The sequence below is a fragment of the Mesoplodon densirostris genome, chromosome 6, assembly GCF_025265405.1.
Source record: "Mesoplodon densirostris isolate mMesDen1 chromosome 6, mMesDen1 primary haplotype, whole genome shotgun sequence".
NCBI classification, from domain to species: domain Eukaryota; kingdom Metazoa; phylum Chordata; class Mammalia; order Artiodactyla; family Ziphiidae; genus Mesoplodon; species Mesoplodon densirostris.
In genome coordinates this window covers 51,876,091-51,899,094 of record NC_082666.1, presented here as the reverse complement: position 1 = coordinate 51,899,094, position 23,004 = coordinate 51,876,091, and the positions used below count along the sequence as shown (strand labels likewise).

At 39.7% G+C, this 23,004-nt stretch overlaps 1 protein-coding gene across 1 annotated transcript in view; it reads right to left on the bottom strand.

The window, feature by feature from the left end:
- PLAA (phospholipase A2 activating protein) overlaps positions 1-22,499 on the bottom strand; it is a 40,520-nt gene extending 18,021 nt beyond the window's left edge. Inside the window, exons 1-7 of the mRNA XM_060101937.1 lie at positions 22,191-22,499; positions 15,507-15,700; positions 7,273-7,373; positions 7,065-7,185; positions 4,412-4,579; positions 3,132-3,267; positions 891-1,060 (exon numbers count right to left, since the gene is read on the bottom strand). Of these exons, the coding sequence (XP_059957920.1) occupies positions 891-1,060; positions 3,132-3,267; positions 4,412-4,579; positions 7,065-7,185; positions 7,273-7,373; positions 15,507-15,700; positions 22,191-22,339 (1,039 nt within the window). The 5' untranslated portion in view covers positions 22,340-22,499. The remainder of the gene's footprint in view (positions 1-890; positions 1,061-3,131; positions 3,268-4,411; positions 4,580-7,064; positions 7,186-7,272; positions 7,374-15,506; positions 15,701-22,190) is intronic.
- Between the last annotated feature and the right edge of the window lie 505 nt (positions 22,500-23,004).

The following is a 23,004-nucleotide window of genomic DNA, read 5'->3' as shown; positions in this document are numbered from 1 at the left end:
AGGGAGAGTTCAGCCTGCAACTCAAATGACTGCAGAAGTACTTACCCCTGAGGTACATGGTACTTCGGTAAACTGTATGTGTACTTTACATTTTGTCATCCAGAATGTTAAAAAAGACATGTACTAAAGGGCCAAAATTAATTTTTAATGCTTCATCAGGGACACTCCTAAGGGCAGATGGCATTTTTTTTTTTTTAATGACGACTGCAAACCAGTGAAGAACACCATGACTACCTGAATAGTTTGGTGCCACTGCCTTGATCTATGTACTAAGGAGCCAGCAGTTTTACCCACCACCGATTTTATACCATAAATGTAGATGATAACACAGTGTAAAAGGCAAATAACATCTTAGTATTATAAAACTAGCTTTGACCACATGGATATCCTGAAAGGATCTCAGAATCCCCAGGGGTCCATGGACCAAGGGATCATGGATATATCCAACCTAAGATTTCATTTGAGACAACTACTGTCCTCTGATTTTAAAATCAAATGATCCCTAACGCATTAAGCAGACATTGCTTTATTTAAACTCATTTTTATTTTTAGTCTGTACAACCTCTCAGAGAATCCAATCAACCAAAAGGTATTAAATGAGTGACTTCCAAACACCTACTATATATGAGCTAAGTATTAGGTGATTTATTTAAAGAAAAAAAGATTCCTGTTTATGGGAACTTAGCTCCAAGTCTTTAAAACTGTGAGGTAGAGGCAAAAAGAACATGATTTTTCACTGTGGTTATGCATAATAAAAAGTCTCAAAGATCAGTACCTGGCAATGAGAATACTGAATGACTTAACAAAACAATCTTTTTTTCTTGTCACTCATTATTCCAAAAGGCAAACATGGTAGCATTTTTTACTACTAGATACATTGGAATATTTACCAGGTTCATTCAGATGTTCCCTCCCAGGAAGCTGCTCAGCATTAATGTCCCCTAAATCACCAGTTTTGGAATCAATGGTTGCCTGAGAGAGTTCTCTTTCAAAAGCCTTGATTTCTTCAGCACTTGCTGTCCGATCCTCTGATTCTGTAAACACTCTAATAATACCATCACTATAAGGAAACAGAAACTGATTTTAGGTCACTGCCACAGTAGGTTAACATTATCACACTTCAATGATCCAAAGCAAAAATAATCTGTATTTGTGAATATGAAAAATGTTACTACGTATTTATTGCTGAGTATAGAACTATGCTGATTTCAGCACACTACCCTCTATTACTTTCTAAAGCAATGGAAAGGGTGGGAAAAGGCTATTTAAGGAAAAAGTTACTGGCAAAGAACAAAGAAATATATATTTAACACAATTTTCAATTCCAAATTAAATATTTACCATCATAAAAATCTACAGACATAGCATACACTTTTAAAGTGAATATTACACACATAGGTATTATGGTATAAAGAAGGGTAGTAAACTGTTTAACTTATAAAGGGCTCAAATACCCAGCATAGGGCTTAGAAAATACTAGATGCTTGATATCCGTTCATTAGAAACGCATGGAGCCTGTCCTTACTATGCCATTAACTAGCAATGTAACCCGAATCAAGAAAAAAACAGCTTCACCTCTGGACTAGATGGCAGTCCCAACCTCTATTCTCCGAAAAATGACTTCATTTCCATAATTTCTCTTTGTGAAATTTTGGGGTAGGGGAGGCAAGTTAGCCACTTTCAACTGTACTAACCCTACTCAACTCTACAGAAAAACTTTCTTACTTAACCTTCTTCTAACAGCAGTGTTACCCCTTTGTTTATTTTTCAACTTTAAATGACTTTAGGGTGAAAATAACTAAACCAACAAATCAACCTCTGGCCCAGCCAAGGAGTAAAATACATCCGCTTTATTAGACACTGTATCCCTTATGGCTGTCGCCCTTTTTCCTCTTGCCTTCAGTGCCACAGTAGTCTATAATCCTTTCCCTCATCCATTTCTTCAAAAAACTCTTTATCTGTCTCCTCTCATTTACCTTTTTCTATCATTTTCTATGAAAATGTGATGTCAAAAAAGTGACTACTAACATCTTTCAAAGCAAATCCAAAAGCTTTCCTAACTTTCCATTCCTTAACCCCTCATGTACTTATTGACACTGATCACAATGTCCCTCCAAAATCTCTTTTCCATCTCTGAATTTCAACATCTGGATTGCTTTTTGTTTAGGCTACTGGCTTCTCTTTTTCTACCCACAGTGTATCACAAGTTCAGTCTTTAGTTCTGTTCCTCCCCTTCTATGTTTCTTCCCTCAGAGAAAGATGCCCTGTTGCTTGACTCTGGAAGTTCTGTGCCAATCTTGATTTTCAGTCTCAGTTGCTAAACTAGGACCCAGTCCAAATGCCCATGACCAATCTGCATGAGTGTGGCTTATCACCACTTGGATCCCAGGAAGTTATCACCTTCTTCACCAAACCAATTGTCACTCTTGTCCACTTTTATTAATGTGGACTTCTAATCATCCAAAGTTTGAAACTCTATCCTTTTCTGACACCCCCCTTCTGATCATTTTCCCTCTGCATTATCTCATTTTCTGGTCCTTTATCCATTAGCACTGCAGGGTCAATATTTCATAACTTTACACCTACTACTGCAATTGCTTACCAACTTGGTTTCCTGACCATTGTCACCACTAGTTAAATCTAACCTATGTATTTAATAATTCATAAGTTCTGCTTTAATCACAGCACTTCTTGCTCAAGAGCTACAACCTTTTAACCCCAAGCACTTAATCTAACAAATGCCGGGCATTCCAGGTTCTCCATAATTAAGCCCCACCCTACCATCTTCCCCTGTCATCTACAGTTCCCCAGCATTGTTCCTCCACCATTTTCCTTCATTATCTTTCAAAACCCAATTCAAATTTCTTCTTCTCCAGAAAGTTTGCCCACACCAATCTCTAACTTCTCTAATTTCATGTTTCGACTGCACAACTTACAGTGCAATACTATGTAATATATCATGTATCATTAGTGCAAAAGCTGTTACACCTACTACTGTTTTGTTTAGTAACACAAATGTGCCTGTGGTCTCCCCAGTTCACCTGAAATTCCTATGGCTTATCTCTGTGCACTCTAACACCTACCTAAGGCCTAGACACATATTATTGATTGACTGACTAGAACATGAATACCTCGCGCCAACCACAATGTCACCATTGTCTAGCACACAGCAGCACCATATAGACTGAGCTGGAAGTCGGATTGTTTGAGCACATTCCCCATGTTTCCAGATTCTCAGAGATCTGTCTTCTGCTGTTGTCACAAAATCTAAAATTAATGAATACAGGAAAAATTAGTTTGAATAAATAAAATTAAGTACATTTATATATACCACCTTTCTAAATAGGCGTACTGATTTTTAAACCCCAAAGTATTTATAAATTATAGCTTTAAATTTTATATATTTGTCACTTATACAATATACAACTTCAAAAAAATCACATTTTGGGGGCTTCCCTGGTGGCGCAGTGGTTGAGAGTCCGCCTGCCGATGCAGGGGACACGGGTTCGTGCCCCGATCCCGGAAGATCCCACATGCCGCGGAGCGGCTGGGCCCGCGAGCCATGGCCGCGGAGCCTGTGTGTCCGGAGCCTGTGCTCCGCAACGGGAGAGGCCACAGCAGTGAGAGGCCTGCGTACAGCAAAAAAAAAAAAAAAAAAAAAAAAAAATCACATTTTGGGATTCCCTGGTGGCGCAGTGGTTGAGAGTCCGCCTGCCGACGCAGGGGACGCGGGTTCGTGCCCCGGTCCGGGAGGATCCCACATGCCGCGGAGCGGCTGGGCCCGTGAGCCATGGCTGCTGAGCCTGCGTGTCCGGAGCCTGTGCTCCGCAACGGGAGAGGCCACAACAGTGAGAGGCCCGTGTACCGCCAAAAAAAAAAAAAAAAAAAAAAAAATCACATTTTTATATATTTCTCACACCTTACACACTATACTTTATACCAATAAATTGTAAGAAGTCTTTCCTCAGATGCCCAAGAACTTTTTTTTTTTTTTTTTGCGGTATGTGGGCCTCTCACTGCTGGGGCCTCTCCCGTTGCGGAGCACAGGCTCCGGACACGCAGGCTCAGCAGCCATGGCTCACGGGCCCAGCCGCTCCGCGGCATGTGGGATCCTCCCGGACCGGGGCACGAACCCGCGTCCCCTGCGTCGGCAGGCGGACTCTCAACCACTGCGCCACCAGGGAAGCCCGCCCAAGAACTTTTTACAACACACCATCAAGTCTGAATTAATATAAAGATGATCATACAGTTTTCTCCTTTAGGAAAAAGATACTTATGAAATAAAGTTACTAAATTACTCAAGTTACAGTTAGTAAGTTGATTTAAATCATTAACCCTCCGCCCACCCCCAAGATAGAATAGAACAATGCTCAATACAAAATTTAAAATATGTAGTATAAGACAGTCTTACCTTTACAATTTGGAAAGACAGATATGCTATAAATATAATTTGTATGACCATAAAATACTTCAAGACACTCGCCAGTGATCTGCCACCTTCTAATACTAGCATCATTTGCACAGGAGAGAAATTCTGTTTCACTCAGAATTGCCAAGCCTCTTACACAGTCTTCATGCCCTGTATTAAAAAAAAGAACAAGATAAATCAAGAAAAATGGATCATTTGGTTGATGGCTCTATGTATTTTATTAACATTATAAAACACATACCAGTGAATGTTAAAAACTGATTTTCAAGTTAGAGAAATACTTTTTTTCCAGTAGAAAAACCTGATAGCCAAAATTTGTATTGTAGGCTTGGCAGTATTTTTTATCACCAGTCTTGGGAAGTTATTCTATATTTATCATATCTTCTCTAAGTTATTTCTTAAAAATTTCTTAAACCCCTCCAGAAATAGGATTCTGATCCCCACAATTTTTTTTAAAGGAAATCCTTTATTTATTGATTGATTGATTGATTGGCTTCGCGGCATGCGGGATCTTAGTTCCCAACCAGGGATCAAACACGTGCCCCCTGAAGTGGAAGTTCGGAGTCTTAACCACCGGACCACCAGCGAAGTCCCCCAATTTTTACTTGACAATTCATTTCAACTTGTCTTCCCCAATAACAAGAGTAATTCATAACATACACAATATTAAAATATAAACAGATATATAACAAAGAGTAAATATCCCCTAAATTTCTCACCACATAATACTGAGATTAATATTTATAAAGCACCAAGAAAAGAAAAACTAAGATTACAAAAAAGATTTCAATTATTTAAGAGTTTGAAATAAAATCTTTTTTTTTTTTTTTTTTTTTTTTTTTTTGTGGTACGCGGGCCTCTCACTGCTGGGGCCTCTCCCGTTGCGGAGCACAGGCTCCGGACGTGCAGGCTCAGCAGCCACGGCTCACGGGCCCAGCCGCTCCGCGGCATGTGGGATCTTCCCGGACCGGGGCACGAACCCGTGTCCCCTGCATCGGCAGGCGGACTCTCAACCACTGCGCCACCAGGGAAGCCCTGAAATAAAATCTTTATCATAGAAAAGTAAACTTTATTAAAATGTGAAATAGGTTGAGAGAGATTAATTTATCTAAAACCACACAATCAGTGGCAGAGCTAAAGCAAGAATTCAAGTTTCCTGCCCCCTATTCCTACCTCTTTTGATTCAACCAAACATAAATATAAAGCCAAACATTGTTGCTTTACCAAGGGAAATATTTCATAATTTATATAAATGCAGGCATTAAAATGATAAAATAAAAACTAATGACTATTGATTTTTTAAAAGGGCAAGAATTTATGGAATGAAAACTTCTTGTGTTATGTTGATTGTATATATACATACGTGTGTGTGTATTTATTCCTCTCATCAAAGGATATTAAATGTTTTTAAAAACTTGATATGATTCCATTTTTTTCAATATTAATTGAGGCATTGTAGATGCCACAATTTTTTTTAAAAGACAAAACATTCTCAGAAGTTTGTGCTCTAATAAAGGAGACTAGAAGTCAAAACCTTTCCCATGCTCAGTATTTCCTATGCTGATTCAGATTAGCTATAACAGATTAATAAAAACTTAACACATGTGTTGTATGTATGGAAGCAGAAACAAAGGGATGTTTAGCTACAACTCATTGTCCATTTTCCACCTACAGATAGTTTTATCTGCACAAAGGGACTTCTTGAAGTATTATCCAGGATGCTGATCAACTTTTAAGGAATAAATAAAGGAAAAACAAACAAACAAACAAACAAAATCATACCAAAAATGTTAAATGCCCCACAAATAAATCACCAGTTCTAGTATTAGACAGCAGATGCCTCGTTTTAGGAGTTATTTAATAGCTGAGGTTTTAAAAGACTACCCACCTGAAACCACAACATAAACAAAGCCTGAAAGTTGTTATCATTAAACAATGTACTTCAATATTAATAAAAGCATGACTGATGCTTTCCTCATATATGAAGATAACACTACTGACCCACCCTCAATAAGACTTATGCTTGGAAGTTTCAGGCTGAACTTGTTCAAATGACAACCAAAACATAACTGAGTACCAAAAATTACATATATAAAATACAGAGAAGCACATACCCATATTGTAGCTATTTATTAGTCCATATCTGGTTATTTTATGAGAGGTCTCAGTACATCTTTTAAAAAGATATTACAGGGCTTCCCTGGTGGTGCAGTGGTTAAGAATCCGCCTGCCAATGCAGGGGACACAGGTTTGAGCCCTGGTCCGGGAAGACCCCACATGCCGCAGAACAACTAAGCCCGTGTGCCACAACTACTGAGCCTGCGCTCTAGAGCCCGTGAACCACAACTACTGAAGCCCGCGCACCTAGAGCCTGTGCTCTGCGACAAGAAAAGCCACCTCAATGAGAAGCCTGCGCACCGCAACGAAGACCCAACACAGCCAAAAATAAATAAATAATTCAAAAAAGAAAGATATTACATATTAACTGTCAGAAAATTTACATTCACCCAAGTTAAATGGCTCAAATACACTGATGTTTTTCAAATACCACTTTAAAACTTCTAAATTTTTGAAAAAAATCACCTGTGCAAATAGGAAGCAAAGAGATTACAAAAGCTGTCTACTCTGATCTTACCAGAAAAAGTCCTCTCGCATCTTCCAGCCTTCCAAAGTTTAATAGTCTTGTCTGCTGATCCAGTTAACATTAAGCCCTGCTCAGGTAATATCTTTACTGCCCATACTGCAGCTGTATGACCCTGTGAGAAAAATGGGTATTAAGTTAAATTGCCACAGAATCATCATCTTTAATTATTTTCTCAAATATTCACATAGAACTACTGTACCTGTAAGGTCATCATGCATTTGTCATTTAGCCAGACTTTAGCAGTAGTGTCCCATGAGCCACTAAGTAATGTCCCAAATTTTCCAGATGAAAGACTACAAACTAAAGGGAAAAAAGGCATTAATTAACACATTTTCATACAGAAAAATGCTCAACCTTGCTAGTTATTAAAACACTACAATTTTAAAAACACTTTATGAAGTGACAGTATTAGCTAATTAAGGCTCAACTCAATGGAAATGCAGAAGGGTGCAGTGGTCAAGAGCACAGACTCTGGTGCCAGACTGCCTGGGTCCAAGTCCTAGCTATACCACTTGGGAGCTGTCTGACCTCAGGGATATTACTTAACATCAGATTCCTAGACTGTAAAATGAGGGAGCAGGATTAAGTGGGCTGCACAATCCCTTCCAGTTCTAAGAAACTACACAGGAAGATAATGCAAATGATTTTCAAATGTTATTTATATAGTTATTTAGGGTCACTTTGGTTAACATGACAGAAAAAACTAGAGTCAAGCTGACTCATTTCATTACTCAACAGTAGTGAAATGGTTAATTAAATGCCTTATGATCTTGACGTAACACTGTACAAGCTAAAAATTATAATTATGAAAAATTATCTAAAAACATGGAAACAAAAAAGACAGAGTTCTGATTAAAAATGGCAGATTATCCACAGTAATGCTATAGATGGTATTAATCTTCAAGGACAAAGAAAAGAGAAAACAACATAACTGACTTAGCAAAATGGAGGAGGTTACACAGAAAGCGATTAGAAGCAGAGTAACTGGCCCCACAAAACTGAGACTAAGTATCCAGCCACTAGGTTCCACAGAGGATGGGGCTAAGCAGAGGACCTGAAAAATGAGAACAGTGATTCAAAGGCTGCACACAACAGAGTGAAACACTAGACCTCTCCTCTCAGCCTACAGTGTCAGGAAAGTACATCCTTATCCACTGCAGGAAGGAGAATGGATGGAGGTTTATCCTCTGGAGGAACTGAAGCAGAGTTTCTAGACTCTGGTCACCAGGCATAATAAGGGGCTGGAATAAGGAACCCTAAGAAACACAAGGGGAATAAGTAGAAAGTCTCCATCCTGAAATGTGATACCTACAGTCCCCCTGCTCCCACAATATCAGCAGCCAGGCATATATCCCACTCCACCTAAGTATGAGGCAGGAGGACTCTTTTCTAGAGGACTGAATAATGTTAAAGAACTCCAGATGCAGACATTCGAGAGGGTTTCCATCTAAAAAGTCAGACCATCAGATCACCCTCTAACAAAGCCCACTAATCATCAAGCTCCACCTACACGAAAGAGAAAAACCAGAACAAAGAAACAGAAAAATAAGGGGGAAGGGGTTTGGGGGACCCATAAGAAACAAATCCAATTTCAGGAAGCAGAAGAAAAATCTTCAATACAATATTATTTGCAAACAGATATTATATTTAAAAAGAACTAATGCGAGAACAAGAAAACTAAATGCTAAAAATAGAAGAACCAAACTGAAAAAATAATAAAAAAAAAACTAGGGGGAGAAAAGTCTCCTGAGAATTAGACCCAAAAGGCAAATATATGAAAAATAGGAAAGGATAATTAAGAAAGTTAGAAAGTAATTTCAAAATGTCCAACATCTAACAGGGATTCCAGAAAGAGATAATTGGGGAGGGGGAGGAGAAAGATGAGGCAAAGAACACAGAAATAGTACAAGAAAGATTCCTAAAAATGAAGGTCATGATATCTAGATTGAATTAACCCACAAAAGTGCCCAATGAAAGGCACTTTGAGAAACAGAGATAGACATGCATTGTGAAATTTTATAACATTAGAAATAGAGAAGACTCCAAAAGTTTGGGAGGGGACCAGAAAAGTGTCCCATAGAAAAGATGGGGAATCAAAATAGCATCAAACTTCTAAATAACGTTATACACTAAAAGACAATGGAGCAATGCCTTCAAAATTCTGAGGTTAAATGGTTTTAACACAGGATTCTATGTCTAGCCAAAAAATCAAGTATTCAGTAAGCCTAGAATAAAGGTATTTTCCAATATGCAAATACAGTATATTTAACCCCCATGTCACAGCTTTCTTAGGAAGCTGCAACAGCTGTATTACCCTAAAATGAAAGAGTAAGTTAAGAATGACAAAACATGGGCTCTAGGAAATAGGGAAATCCAGGATGACATTAGCCCAGGTAGTACCAATCCAACAGAAGGCTAGGTTACAAGAGGAAGTTTCCAGGAAATACATGGAACGTATAAATATTTTAATGTGTGTGGTAGCCATTAGTGATATTTATCAAATATTTTCTGCTCTTCACCTTCTAAGCAAATGGTAAGACTGAACTCCCCAGTTCCTTTGGCTTTAGGTATGCTGCATGACTTGTTCTGGCATTGAAAAATGAGCAGAAATAATGTTACTTCCAGGTGGAAGCTTTAAGGATAGGTGCACAATGAAGAAGCCATGCTCCCTCCCTACTACTCCAATCTCTGTGAAAGCACATGCTGCAGTGAAGCTTCTGTCATCCGGATCCCTGAGTGATTACGAGGAGCAGAGCGCCCTGCCGCACTGGATCTATAAGAAGCAAAGCAAACTTACTGCATTAAGCCACTGTGATTCTGGAGTTGTCTGTTACCACAATGTCACCTAGCTTACCTGACCGATTCAGAATTAGTAGCAAAAGTGAGGCACTGCTGAAGCAAAAAGCTGAAATATATGGCAGTGGCTTAACAGGCAGGTAATGAGGAGACTATTATCACAGAATAGAAGGCTGGTGCTCCTTATCAGGTAGTAAGGAACATTTGGTAAAGCTGTTACCGGCAATAACTCAGGACATGACAAACTTGTAGTCTAAAGAAAGAGGCTGGAAAACAGGACTTCAGTGATGGGTGTCGCTTACTATTGGCCACATTTGGCTAGGTACTAAAAGAATGGAATGAGATCAAGAACTGGCTGGTTCCCAGCCAGAAACGAAGAGTCCAAACTTAGGGATTTGCAGAGTTGGAAGAGCCAATTGCTTCTCAAGCCCAAATGAGAAATGTGAACCCAAGAAGTCCTTTCAGCAGCAAAGGACAACTGAAACCCAGCCATGCAACAGGAACAAATCAAAAACATGGCCATCCATCCTGCACAGTGCCAAAACTTCCAAATGGATTTAAAGCATTTTCAAACCAAAGAAAAATTAAGGTTGTTGCCCTGAAAATAAATGCTTTCACCTGGGAAAATAGCTCAGGGAAAAGAACCTAAAGGTTCAGCTTTCCAACTAAAGTCTGAAAGGCACAAGGTTTCAGTAGCTAAATCTGAAGAGGCACACAGGGAAAGAAAGAAAGGAGAGATGGGGAGTAATACAGCAAATCTAGACTACAGCTGAGGTATGACTACTGACAAAGAGATCTGACTGGAAATCAAACAGGTAAAAAACATGTTTTTCAGAGAGTTATGCTGCCAATAACTAAAAATGTCCGTGACTGTTCAAGACTTAACCCGACCCTTGCGCACCTAGCTCCCACAAGCAGAATGCAAGTTAAAAAAGTTGGTAATCCCCAAGAAGGGTCAATGGGACCAAGGAGAATAACAGAAAAGAATCCCAGAGGGTTAAAGGAGAGCCATGAAGAACAATGGATTGGGAAACCCCTTTTGGAGACCAGAGGGAACCGATCACAAAAACCTATCACTCTCAGATTAGGGGGTCCTTGAAACAGCCACCCATCTGAATTTCAGGTGGCTACAGATTAGAAACTGCTATCTTGCGTTGTTCTCTTTTCTGAATGGGAGTGCTTCCTCTGATCACCTTCAATATTCCACAGTTGTATACTGAGTGAAGTGACAGATAACTTGTGTTTTTTGGTCCACGGGTCTCCAAATTTAAGAGGAACTATGTCTGGACCTGATGTAGAAACACCAGAGTGTCATTTCCCTGATGTTTAGAATACTATGTATCATCCAGAAATTCTTAATTTTGAACTTGATGCTGCAACTGGATGGGACTTTTGGCTTGTCTGACATTGAGAAAGAAGTGGGTATATTTTGCCTGCAGAAGAGAGAGCAAGCTGAATAACTGGTGACCAGAGGCAAACTGTGGTAGCTCTCTCTTTTTGGGCCCTGGCACTTGTCCCGAAGTGTGGAATGGCACTTTCCTCCCCCATTACCTAAAACTGCAACTTGTAATGTAACTGGAAAGTGTTATATATATATATTGACTAAAAAACAGTACCACTCTACCATTTAGAAAATAAAATTTGGGCTAGAAAGCTAACAAAAAAATGACATGACATAAGGATGTCAATCATTAATTTCTTTATCTCCTACTCACTAATGTGGTATGTTTTAAATTTAAAAAAGAAAGAAAGAAAGAAAGGAAAGAAGGGAGGGAGGGAGGGAGGAAGGAAGAAATGACATTTGGCCTCAAACCATCAAGTAACTTAACAAAATAACAAAAGATGACCTTATGATAAAGTAGAAACAAACCAGGCAGAAAAAATACCCTAAAACATGAAGCAGTATTTTTACTGCACAGGTTTCTATGAGAAACACCTTAAAAAAATCAAGATAAATATGATTACATAAAATAAACTTTTGCATTACAAAAAGAAAAAAAAGAGAAAAACAAGAACATATATAAAGTTAAAAAAGATAATGAAATGAAAAAATATTTGTAATTTGTATCAAAGGATTAAAAACTCTAACTTACAAAGGACTTTTAAAATGGCCAATAACCCCACATTATATGGACAAGAATATAGTTCTCAGGAAAAAAAAATGCCAACAGCCCTTCTGTATATGAAAAAATGACCCCTCCATAATGAGAGATGAAAATTGGCCCATACTAAAATATCATTTTTCACTTATTTTGGCAACAATCTAAAAATCTGACAACATACTTTGTTGTTAAGAGAAATAGGGACGTATATACTGCTGCTGGAAATGCAAAAAAAGTTTTAACACCTAATGTGGGGATTTGGCAATAACAAAATTAAATATGCATTTACCCCTTGATCCAGAACTAGATATCATACCTAAGTTACACTCACAAAAGAACAAAATGACATATGCACAAAGACACTTGCACTAGCAAAAATTTGGAAACTTAGATACCCATCAATAGGGGACTGGCTAAATAGGTTAAAATAGCTGTAGTACAGCTACACAATGAAATACAATGCCATAGTAAAAATGAATGACGATTTCTATATACTGCAATGAAGTAATCCCTAGGACAATATTATCAAGCAAAAGTAGCTAGGGCAGAAAACTGCAGTAAGATACCTTCTATCTAAGAAAGGGGCAACGTAAATATACATACATATTTGCTAATTTTTTTTTCAGAAAGAACAGAGTTAATAAACAATTAGTTACTTATAAGGATGGCGGGAGAAGGCGATACAGACAGAATCCAGATTTCTCTGAATGCACCATGTTGAATAGTTTTTTCTTTGCAACTATGTTTGTTTTATATAATTACAAAACAAAATTAAGTTAAAAAAAAAATCCTGGTGAGCACCACTACAACTCAAATTGAGGTTTCTAAATACTATCTCCCACTAAAAGAAAAACATAAGGCTTCTTGGCAAAAAGCTGATTTCAAGTCTAGAACATTTTGTACTACCAAAAGCAAGGAAGACTACTGAAGGTCTTATCAAGAGGCCACAGGAGCCAATTTTTTTAAAGAGGTTTCCAATCAAATATGGGACAATTTGAGAATCAAAAGAGAAAAAAAAAGTTAGGGAATCAACTCATTTTGAAACCCAGTAAAAGAGGTGAGAGAAGGGGCAAGAAAAGTGCTTATCCTGTCTCCTCTGTGTGTCTCACACGGTAACCAAAGAGTTTATGTGGAAAGTTCTTTACAGAAAAATGCTAGCTATTAAATCCAGAAATAATGGTAGAATTAGAGTATTTGCAAATTTTAGTGAAATACTGGATCTATGTAATGATCATCAGTAGATGTTAAAGACTTATTTTCAAAGGCTGATGGGAATTTTATAAAGAATGGATGAATCTTAACATCATGAAAAGAAATATTACATGTCTCCTGCTGTGCTACAACAGAAAGTATACAATTCTTGCTCAAAACTTGAGTCTGAATCTGATCAAACTTCTAGATCTAATAGCTTACAAGACTACAGGACTGAGGAACATGAGGCGAGAGAAATGAGGCTTTAACCAGTGGAGTTCAGATTACAGGAAATTCTACAGGTAAAGTAAGCTGGTTTCAAACAGAGAGGGGATTTAAAAAAAGAAAGAAACCAATAGATTGAAAGACATGTGGACCTTTAGGTCACAATTCAAACAAACTGTAAAAAGAAACATTTGAGACAACTGGGTAAATTTGAACATTCACTAGATATTTGGTAACGAGAAATTAGGTTTTGTTTGGTTTTAGGTGTGATAATGATATTGCTTTTAAAAAAGAGAGAGGGACTTCCCTGGTGGTGCAGTGGTTAAGAATCCGCCTGCCAGTGGAAGGAACATGGGTTCGAGCCCTGGTCTGTGAAGATCCCACATGCTGTGGAGCAACTAAGCCTGTGTGCAACAACTACGGAGCCTGCGTTCTGAAGCCCGCGAGCCACAACTACTGAGCCCACGTGCCACAACTACTGAAGCCCATGCGCCTAGAGTCTGTTGTCTGCAACAAGAGAAGCCACCACAATGAGAAGCCCGCGCACCCCAACGAAGAGTAGCTCCCGCTCGCCGCAACTAGAAACAGCCCGCACACAGCAATGAAGACCCAACACAGTCAAAAACTAATTAATTAATTAATTTAAAAAAAGAGAATCCTTATCTTTTTGAGGGGTCAGCAAACTGTGGCCTGTAGGCCATCTGTTTTTTTACAGTGCACAAACTAAGAATGGTTTTTATATTTTCAAGTGGTTGAGAGAAAAAAAAAGGTACTTCCTGACATGTGAAAATTATATGACATTCGAATTTCAGTGTCCATAAATAAAGGTTTATTGAAACACAGACATGTTCACTCGTTTACTGTCAGTGGCTGCTTTTGCACACAATGGCAGAGCTGAGCAGTTGTGAAAGTGACTGTATGGCCTGCATAGCCTAAAATATTTACTACCTGCCCCTTTACAGAAAGTTTGCCAAACCCTATTGTAGTGCTATATATTGAAGTATTTACAAATGAGATAGTATATTGGAAATTTCCTTTAAAATAATATTTTGGAAGCAGAAGATGAAGCAAGATAGGCCTTGTGTTGATAATCCTTGAAGCTATGTAAATACATGAGTAGAATATCATTACACTATTCTCTTTTATGTTTGTTTATATATAACTTATTATAAAATACTATGTCTCTACTTTTGTATACATTTGAAGATTTCCTTCAAAAAGTTTAAAAAAATCTGTATCACCCTGTATTGAAGATTTCCCATACCTACACATAGAACACTTTACAAACTCCTTAAAGAAATTAAGTTTAGAGTGCTTATGGGCCACACTATTTGCTTACAGAGGTCCCAACTATTCCAGATACATTTTAAAAAAGTAGTATACATACTGCATTGATTAAGCATATCATTTTATAACAAAGAGCTGTTAAGCAAACACAAATCCAGGAATATAAAAGAATCAGAAATACAAATCACAGAAAATGCTGTTCAAAAGTATTAAATACTTTCAAATAATGATACCAGAACCCTAAATACATTCCTTCTGGGGCTTCAATTTGCTGCATAAATACAGACATAACAGCCCAAAGATAAAGAAGTGCTCACAGTTTCCCTGAGTAAATGAATTTCTTGCACAAGATAGCTGAAAAACCAAAATTACAAAGTATATAAAACCATAATCTCTTCCTTTTTACATATATAATCATGTCAACCATTACTGATGACAATAAGTCTGTAACAGAGAATTTGCAGAACAATGATGATCCAAATGGTTTTCACTATTAAGCCATAGCTATAGGTAAAGAATAATAATAATAAAAACTAGGGGGCTTCCCTGGTGGCGCGCAATGGTTGAGAGTCCACCTGCCGATGCAGGGGACACAGGTTCGTGCCCTGGTTCGGGAAGATCCCACATGCCGCGGAGCGGCTAGGCTGGTGAGCCATGGCCGCTGAGCCTGCGCATCCGGAGACTGTGCTCCGCAACGGGAGAGGCCACAACAGTGAGAGGCCCGTGTACCGCAAAAAAAAAAAAAAAAACCTAGGGAAAGCAGATATAAGAATTTTATCTTCAAAAGGATGAAACCTATTCAAACAGAAAAATACCAAAGCATTATACTCACCAGTATTTTTGTGACCTTTTAGTACATAAAGTGGCGCTGGACTCTCCAGTGAGAAAATGCAAATATTGTGGTCATTTCCTCCAGTGGCGATTAGTCCATGAGGGTACATGTCACTTGAAGGTATGATGCATACACAAGAGACAAAATTGGAGTGGCCACTCATACAGTGCATTTCTGTAAAGCCCCTGTTAGGACTGGAAAGACATGATAATTAATAAGATATACATTTGTCCTCTGACTTAGCCTAGGACAGACGTTGTCAAAGTACTCATTTTCTTTTTGTATCTAGGTTGAACTTTATATACCACTTTAAGAATCTATTGTTTTAAATTAAATACCTAATTTGTCTTAGCTACTACAGAGGCTTAATCAGATTAGGAGAAGTTTAATTAGTGTTTCACTGTTAAGAGTATGTTAATTAACAGAAAGAACAAGGAAGGAAAGGAAAGGAGACAAATATCATAAGTGGTTTTATTTTTGGTCCATCTGCATTTCTACTTATCAGTGATTGTTACCGTAAGAAATCCCTGGTGAAGTGAAACATTCATGCAATTAGGATAATGGAATCTACCATCAATAAGCCGTAAACACATTGAGGACATTTGCACACTCTGAAACATTAACTTAGTACTCATTAGTATAGTGTGTGTATCTAAATAGCTAGACTATCAATCACTTTCAATATGCAAACTAAAGGAACTAATACAGGGACATATAAATGACTGCTCTAGGGACACAGCATATTAATAACTGCCTGGGAATTAGAATGATTACCAATTTGTTATACACATCCTTCACTTAGCACCACTCCCTTACATAACAAGTCAAACAACAGATTATGATATACTATATGTGGAAGGCAGTAAGTTAGCTGTAGAGGGGGATAAAATAATTATATCCCTGATTCAAGCTAAATCAAGGAGTTTGTGATCTAGCTGAAGGAGATAAAACAACTGTACATAAAAGAGAAGACTCCCAGATAAAGACTGCACACATGCTCATCTATATTCACTCCTTTCCCAAACACCACTACAACAATATGTATAATGTATATTTTATATCTACCTATCCATCTATGTATATTTTAAGAAAGGCATAAACCCACAAGGCCAGAGAGAATAAGAAAAAAAAGAACAGAAATATAACTGAATACTGAAAGCTGACAGAAAAGTAGTAATGGCCTTAGGATACTTGAAAAAAATGAGTTCTAAGCAGGCATCAGGGGAAGAGGCCCAATTTACCAATGAATCTGCAGAAGGCTCAAGAATTAGCAGCACTATGTATCTCTAGGAAATGCGAACAAAAAACTAGAATTAGGAAGACTAGGTGAAAGTCGTTGGAATCAGACACAGAATCATATCAAAAAATCTTCAAAGGAAGGTATTTGGTAGTAGCTATTTTTAACTTGTTTATTTTGGTGTGTTTTTTTTTTAAAGTGTGGTTTTAGAAACTTTTTTTTTTTTTTTTGGTTGAGTTGGGTCTTTGTTGCTGGGCACGGGCTTTCTCTAGTTGCGGCGAGTGGGGGCTACTCTATGTTGCGGTGCATGGTCTCATTGCGATGGCTCCTCTTGTTGCAGAGCACGGGCTCTAGGCGTGCGGGCTTCAGTAGTTGCGGCTCGCCGGCTCTACAGCGCAGGCTCAGTAGTTGTGGCACACGGGCTTAGTTGCTCCGCGGCATGTGGGATCTTCCCGGACCAGGGCTCGAACCCGTGTCCCCCGCATTGGCAGACAGATTCTTAACCACTGTGCCACCAGGGAAGCCCTAGAAACCATTTCATCAGTAAGCCCAATGAAATGTAAAAGATAGGACATGTTTAAAAACCTATATTATATAAACCACTAAATCTACCTAAATGTGTCCCTTAGCACTCCCCAGTACAGATGGATGCTTGTGTGTATCTACCGTAGTGATCTGTGAAGCTCTTAATGGCGGAATCCAGACCTGGTTCTTCCCAAGTTTGTAGCACAATGTTGTACATGGTAATCATTAAGTACTTCTTGAATCAGTGAAAAAATGCTTTAAGCATCAAGAAAAAAAAAAAAAAAAAAAAGACAGACACTCCAGCCAGACAACTGCCCCTCTTGTACCCAGCAAAAGTCTGAAGTTTTTTCTTTAGAAAAGGTGAAAGTGTTTGGCTGGGGGTAGACACAAGGCTCAGCTGAGCCTTGGGGTATGAGAAACATGTACATTCACCATGGAGGCCAAGACCACCAAAGACAAAACCTAGAAGCCAGGCAATCATCCTCTAGGCAGGAGATCAGCCCTATGAAACAGTCCAGCCAGATAACCCTACAGTGAAGCTCACAGCCATGAAGCTCCACTGATACACAGATCTTTCAAGGAGTTTTTTAGTTCTCCACCCTAATGGAAAGCACAGAATAAGAATTACCAGATATTTGGGGTAAAATAGTGACCAAAACAAACAGGGAGGGGAAATAACCAATTTGGAGGAAACAGACCACTAAGGAGAAAATCACTTTTAAAAAAATCAGCATTGGGCATCCCTGGTGGCGCAAGTGGTTGAGAGTCCGCCTGCCGATGCAGGGGATACGGGTTCGTGCCCCAGTCTGGGAGGATCCCATATGCCGCGGAGCGGCTGGGCCCGTGAGCCATGGCCGCTGAGCCTGCGCGTCCGGAGCCTGCGCGTCCGGAGCCTGTGCTCCGCAACGGGGGAGGCCACAACAGTGAGAGGCCCGCATACCGCAAAAAAAAAAAAAAAAAAAAATCAGCATTGCCATCCATAGGTATAAGATATTGCAACCATGAAACAAAAACATGATTTCACAAAAAGTTAAGGCAGCTTCTGAGGAAGTATAGTAGAGACAGAAAGAAAGAAATTTATAGAGAGAAATTAAAAAGCAATTTATAAACAAATTCAATATATGAATAAAAAGTTCCAGAAAAGAGGAGAAAATAAGACGAAACCAAAGAATTTAAGAAAATGTCCCAGAACTTATGGACATGACTTATGGACATTAAAAGGGACCACACTTAATGAACGTGAAAAATGAATGAATATAGACCACCTTTCAGAGAGAAAAAAATAATAGGTCAAAAATAAGAATGGCTTCAGACTTCTCAACTGTAACACAGTGAATACAGTGGAGCAATGGCTTCAAAATTCTGAAGAAAATTTGGAAACTACAATGCTACAAACAGTTAAATTATTATTCAAGTAGCTAGGCAGGCTAAAATCATGTTCCAATTGCAAGGTCTTAATACATTTATTATCACTGCACTGTATTTCAGGAAGCTCCTGGAGGATGTGCTCCAATAAGGTGTCAAGGAAGAAAACCAAGAAAGTTAAAGGATATTGATAATAGAAATCTAAGACAAGAGGTCCAAAAAGGGATTCTCAAGAAGACAGTGAAGGGAGAACCCAGGATTAGCTGTGCACCAGAGGCAGACAGACCAGGTCAGAAAGTTTTCATCATCAGGAAAATGAAACTGTTATATATCCAATGTGTCTAGAGATCTTGAGAGGAGAGTTAGACAACTAGCAAACAATATGAAGTTGAAGTAGTGATAAATACATAGAAAATTAAGCAAATGAAAACCAAAAATAAGACATTTATTAGCTATAGGGAGATCATAAAACTGTTGAGGAAAAGTTATCATAGTTTATTCCACAGCTCAGGTGTAGACAGACTGTACAGTCACAAAACACTGATTTAGTCTACATTAAATTAAGCTATGTTATAAGGATCAGGACATAGAAAGGATGCATATGTGATGGGGGTTGGTAGAGGGTAGAAATGAGAGCTAAATTTTCATATTCCATAATAAGAACTAACAGAAAATGCTAAAACAGAAAACTAAAAGAAATTTTAAATGAAAAGAAATAGCAGTATAGCACTTTATATACAGATACGGAAGCAAAATTCAAAAATAAGCCATTAAAAGAGATGAAAATGTTGCCTCCAAGAAAAGGGAATAGTGGGTTGGAGGGTAGGAAGGGAATGGCTCTAATTTCTTAAACTCTGCAGAACTACTTGCCTAAGGACCCAAGGTGCTGAGTGTTTACATGAGGGAGAAATCACTTCAGCCTTGGCATGGTCAAGGAAAATTTAACACATGATATTGAATCTGAAGTTGGCATCTTTCAAATACGGGTAGTTTTCAAAAGGCAAAGTAATCGTTGGTGACAGACTTGGGAAATCCAGTTTACTGTGAGGTGGGCTTCTAGAGGCTTGAAGCAGTCTGCAACAATGGCACGTTGACTGGTTCAGTTCAATGTACAACCAAAAAACGGCATCTCCATTCTGAAGCACCTTCAGAAGACCCAGAGGCTTTCTGGGTTTTCAGTGGGCTCTTGTGAAAGATGAAATATCTGGTTTAGTCCACCCTAGAATAGAACTATTTTGCCTCCTTGAAACTAAATTAAATCCCCCCATCATTACCAGTCCACCCCTACATTATCCACCCCAATTCAGAGCCCTATCAACAATGTACATGAGAAAATAAAAATGTTTACTACTTGGCTCCAAGCATTTTACTGCACTTCATTAATTTTATTAATATACCATGAAATAAATAGAAATTGTCAGGATGTCAGCCTTGAGGACACTTTTTATCACACTAAAGGTACGGCTGAGACACTAGTTAGGATGCCTAAGAGTGACTATGAGATGCTCTACCACAGCACTTGGAAATGAGAGGAAAACAACCTTATCTCACCCATCACTCACTATGGAGCCCTGTACCTGGTACAATGCAGGCTCTCAATCAGTGTTAATTGAATACAAGATGAATTCTAAAAAACAAAACTGAAAGACAACAGGAACTAAGTGAAAAGAACCAGTTTTCAAAGAGAGGGTCATTGCAGCTCAAAGTTCGTCAAGTTCCTGTGATCCAGTGATTTAAGCTCCTGTCAACCTAACACAGTCCTACAATGTCAAAGTTTGATGATTTAGCTGTTCAACAGAATTCAACTATTACAACAAGCATCCTTTAGCTACTCTTTACTGCAATGTTCATATCCTACTGGGCATGTGCTTCTACTGAACAAAATTTTAAATGTACAAGCTTCATCAGTAATTTGTACTCAAATACACAGAAGTTATGTATCAGTGTTACCAAGTGGTTTGGAATATCACAGAATCTTAAGCATTAGAGAAGACCTTATCTAATTCAATATAGGAGTTTCCTCTACAATATCCCTAGTTTAGTCTGTCGTATTTTGGCTGCACTACTGCAAAAGCCTCTAAACAGGTCTCCTTCCACATTTATCCCTTTGTGATTCATTCTCCACCTGAAGCTAGCAGAAACTTCTCCACAGGTAAATCAAATAATGGTGTCCTCTGCTTGAAACTCTGAAGGCTTCCACCTACTAACTTCTTTCCTCAGCCCTCTTCCCAGGGCATGATCTGGCTCCCACCAGCCTCTAAGACCTGCCCTCACCTCACAGTTCATTCCCTCCTGCACATTGGGAATTTCCTCCTCCTCAATCCAGGGCCACTGTGTTTGCTCCTCCTACGGTCTACAGTACTCTTCCAATTCAACCCTTCTGGTTCCTCACTCCCTTGACCAGCTCAAACTCAGTATCATTTAAGAAAAAAAAACAAATACCAAAAACACCTTCCTCAGAGAGCCTTCTTTCGTTAACATCGCCCTCCACTCAATTCTATATCTTATATTTGTTTTCTTCATAGTACACATGCCAACGCGTAATTATTTATTTGGTTGTTTTTTCATCCATCTTCCCTCCCAGACTGTAGGCAAGATCTATAAACACAGGAAACTTGTCTGTCCTTTTATTCTTCTTCAGGATCACAAACAAATAGGAGCCACTCAATAAACATTTATCATCTGAATTTATGGATGAAAACGTATGGTTTCAAGGAGTGAAACCTCTGATGGGAGAGTTACTACCTGAAGTAACTTACCTCAGTTTTTCCCTATCTGAACTGAAATCTGTCTTCCAGGTCTTAAATTTCCTGTTACAACAACTAAATCAGGGCTAAACCCTTGAACTTGATTTGGACTGGAGCTTAACCTTCTGTTTCCTAATATTTTTTTGATTAATCTCTCTGAAAATCTTTCGAAGGCAATGGGCTTTCTCTCCTCAAGCAAATACACTCCGCCACATCCAGAAAACATTTGAGGGGTTTCATCCCCTCCGCCCAAGTCCATCACATACCCCAGACTAAGAAAGTCTGAGTTGGACAACGTGGAGAGGGCCCAAGGCAACTTTTGCAATGAAATTTTTGAGAACCTTAATTCTCAAATCTGAGGGAAGACTACAGAACAAATTCCAGGGAAAGAAGAGGACTTCCTTCAATTACACATTCCAGATGCTTTCACACGGCCTCATTAAGGAGGGTGCATCTGGCGTCAAAAGTTTTTCAAATCGAAAAGAAACACAGGAAATCATCGTCCACAAAGTGAAGCCACAAAAAATAAAAGTTCGTCCAAGGTCACTCAGTCGTTTAGTGGTCAAGTTAGGACAAGAAAGCAGGTCTCTGTTCCCCCAACCCGATGCTCTTTCCACGTAAACCTCACTAGTTTCTTACACTGCGTGCCCAGACTGCCAGTGCTCTAAGAAATGGGAGGGAGCGTGGACCGTCGTAAAGGCCGGGAAGAGAGGAAGAGGGCAGGATAGGGCAGGGAAGGGTTACTCTCTTCCCAGACGCCGAAGGAAGCCTGCGGCACAGCCGGGTAACAGCGGGACTCGCAGCGCTCACCTGTCTGGGACCCAGAGGCGGGTGGTGCGATCTCGGGACACGGACACAAAAGCCCCCGGTGGATAGAGGCAGCATACCAGGCCCCGCACGTCCAACTCGTGGCCCGGGAGCGAGCAGCTCAGCCGGTACCTGGCGGCGCCGCTCGCCATGGCCCTAGTAGGTCCGGCGCCCGGTGGCCGGGCACCGCGAGAGATTAGTCCGTCGGGGAGGCCGGGCGTGCAGCGGGAGAGGGCCTGAAGGTGAGAGGCGACGGGACCGGAAGAGCCCGAAGGCCGGTGCGGAAGGGCGGCCTGGAAGGGGCGCGCCCAGTGGGTCGAGTGACACAGCAACCCTGACATGCACACCGGAATTCGTCATCGGCGTTAGCCCGCCATGACGCAGAATGTGTGCGTCCAGACTGCTGCGGCCGTTGAGGAGCCGAGGCTCGATTCCCTCATGCGCGCTGGACCGCCAGCGGAGAAAGAGATACCACCGTCCGGCCCCTCGGAGTGGGCGCCCGAATCCCGGACCTTTCCGAGCCCGCGTCCTCGCCTAGCCCCGGCTGAGCTTTTTATTTTGATGCCGGATGTGGGCCGGACTACAAATCCCACAATGCCACGCGCCAGCGGGGCGTGAGTCGTAGGCGCGCCAATCCGGATATTTTAAATCTTAGTCCGCTGTGCTGAGGGCTGTTCTGTGGCTGAGTGAGTTTGCGTCGCGTGTGGTGTTGGGGGCAGGCTTAGGCCGCCGATTTCCCCAAACCTTCTCTGAGTAGTTCCCCGAGATTTTTTTTTTTTTTTTTTCAGTCTCAACTTTTCTAAATTAAAACGAGAGA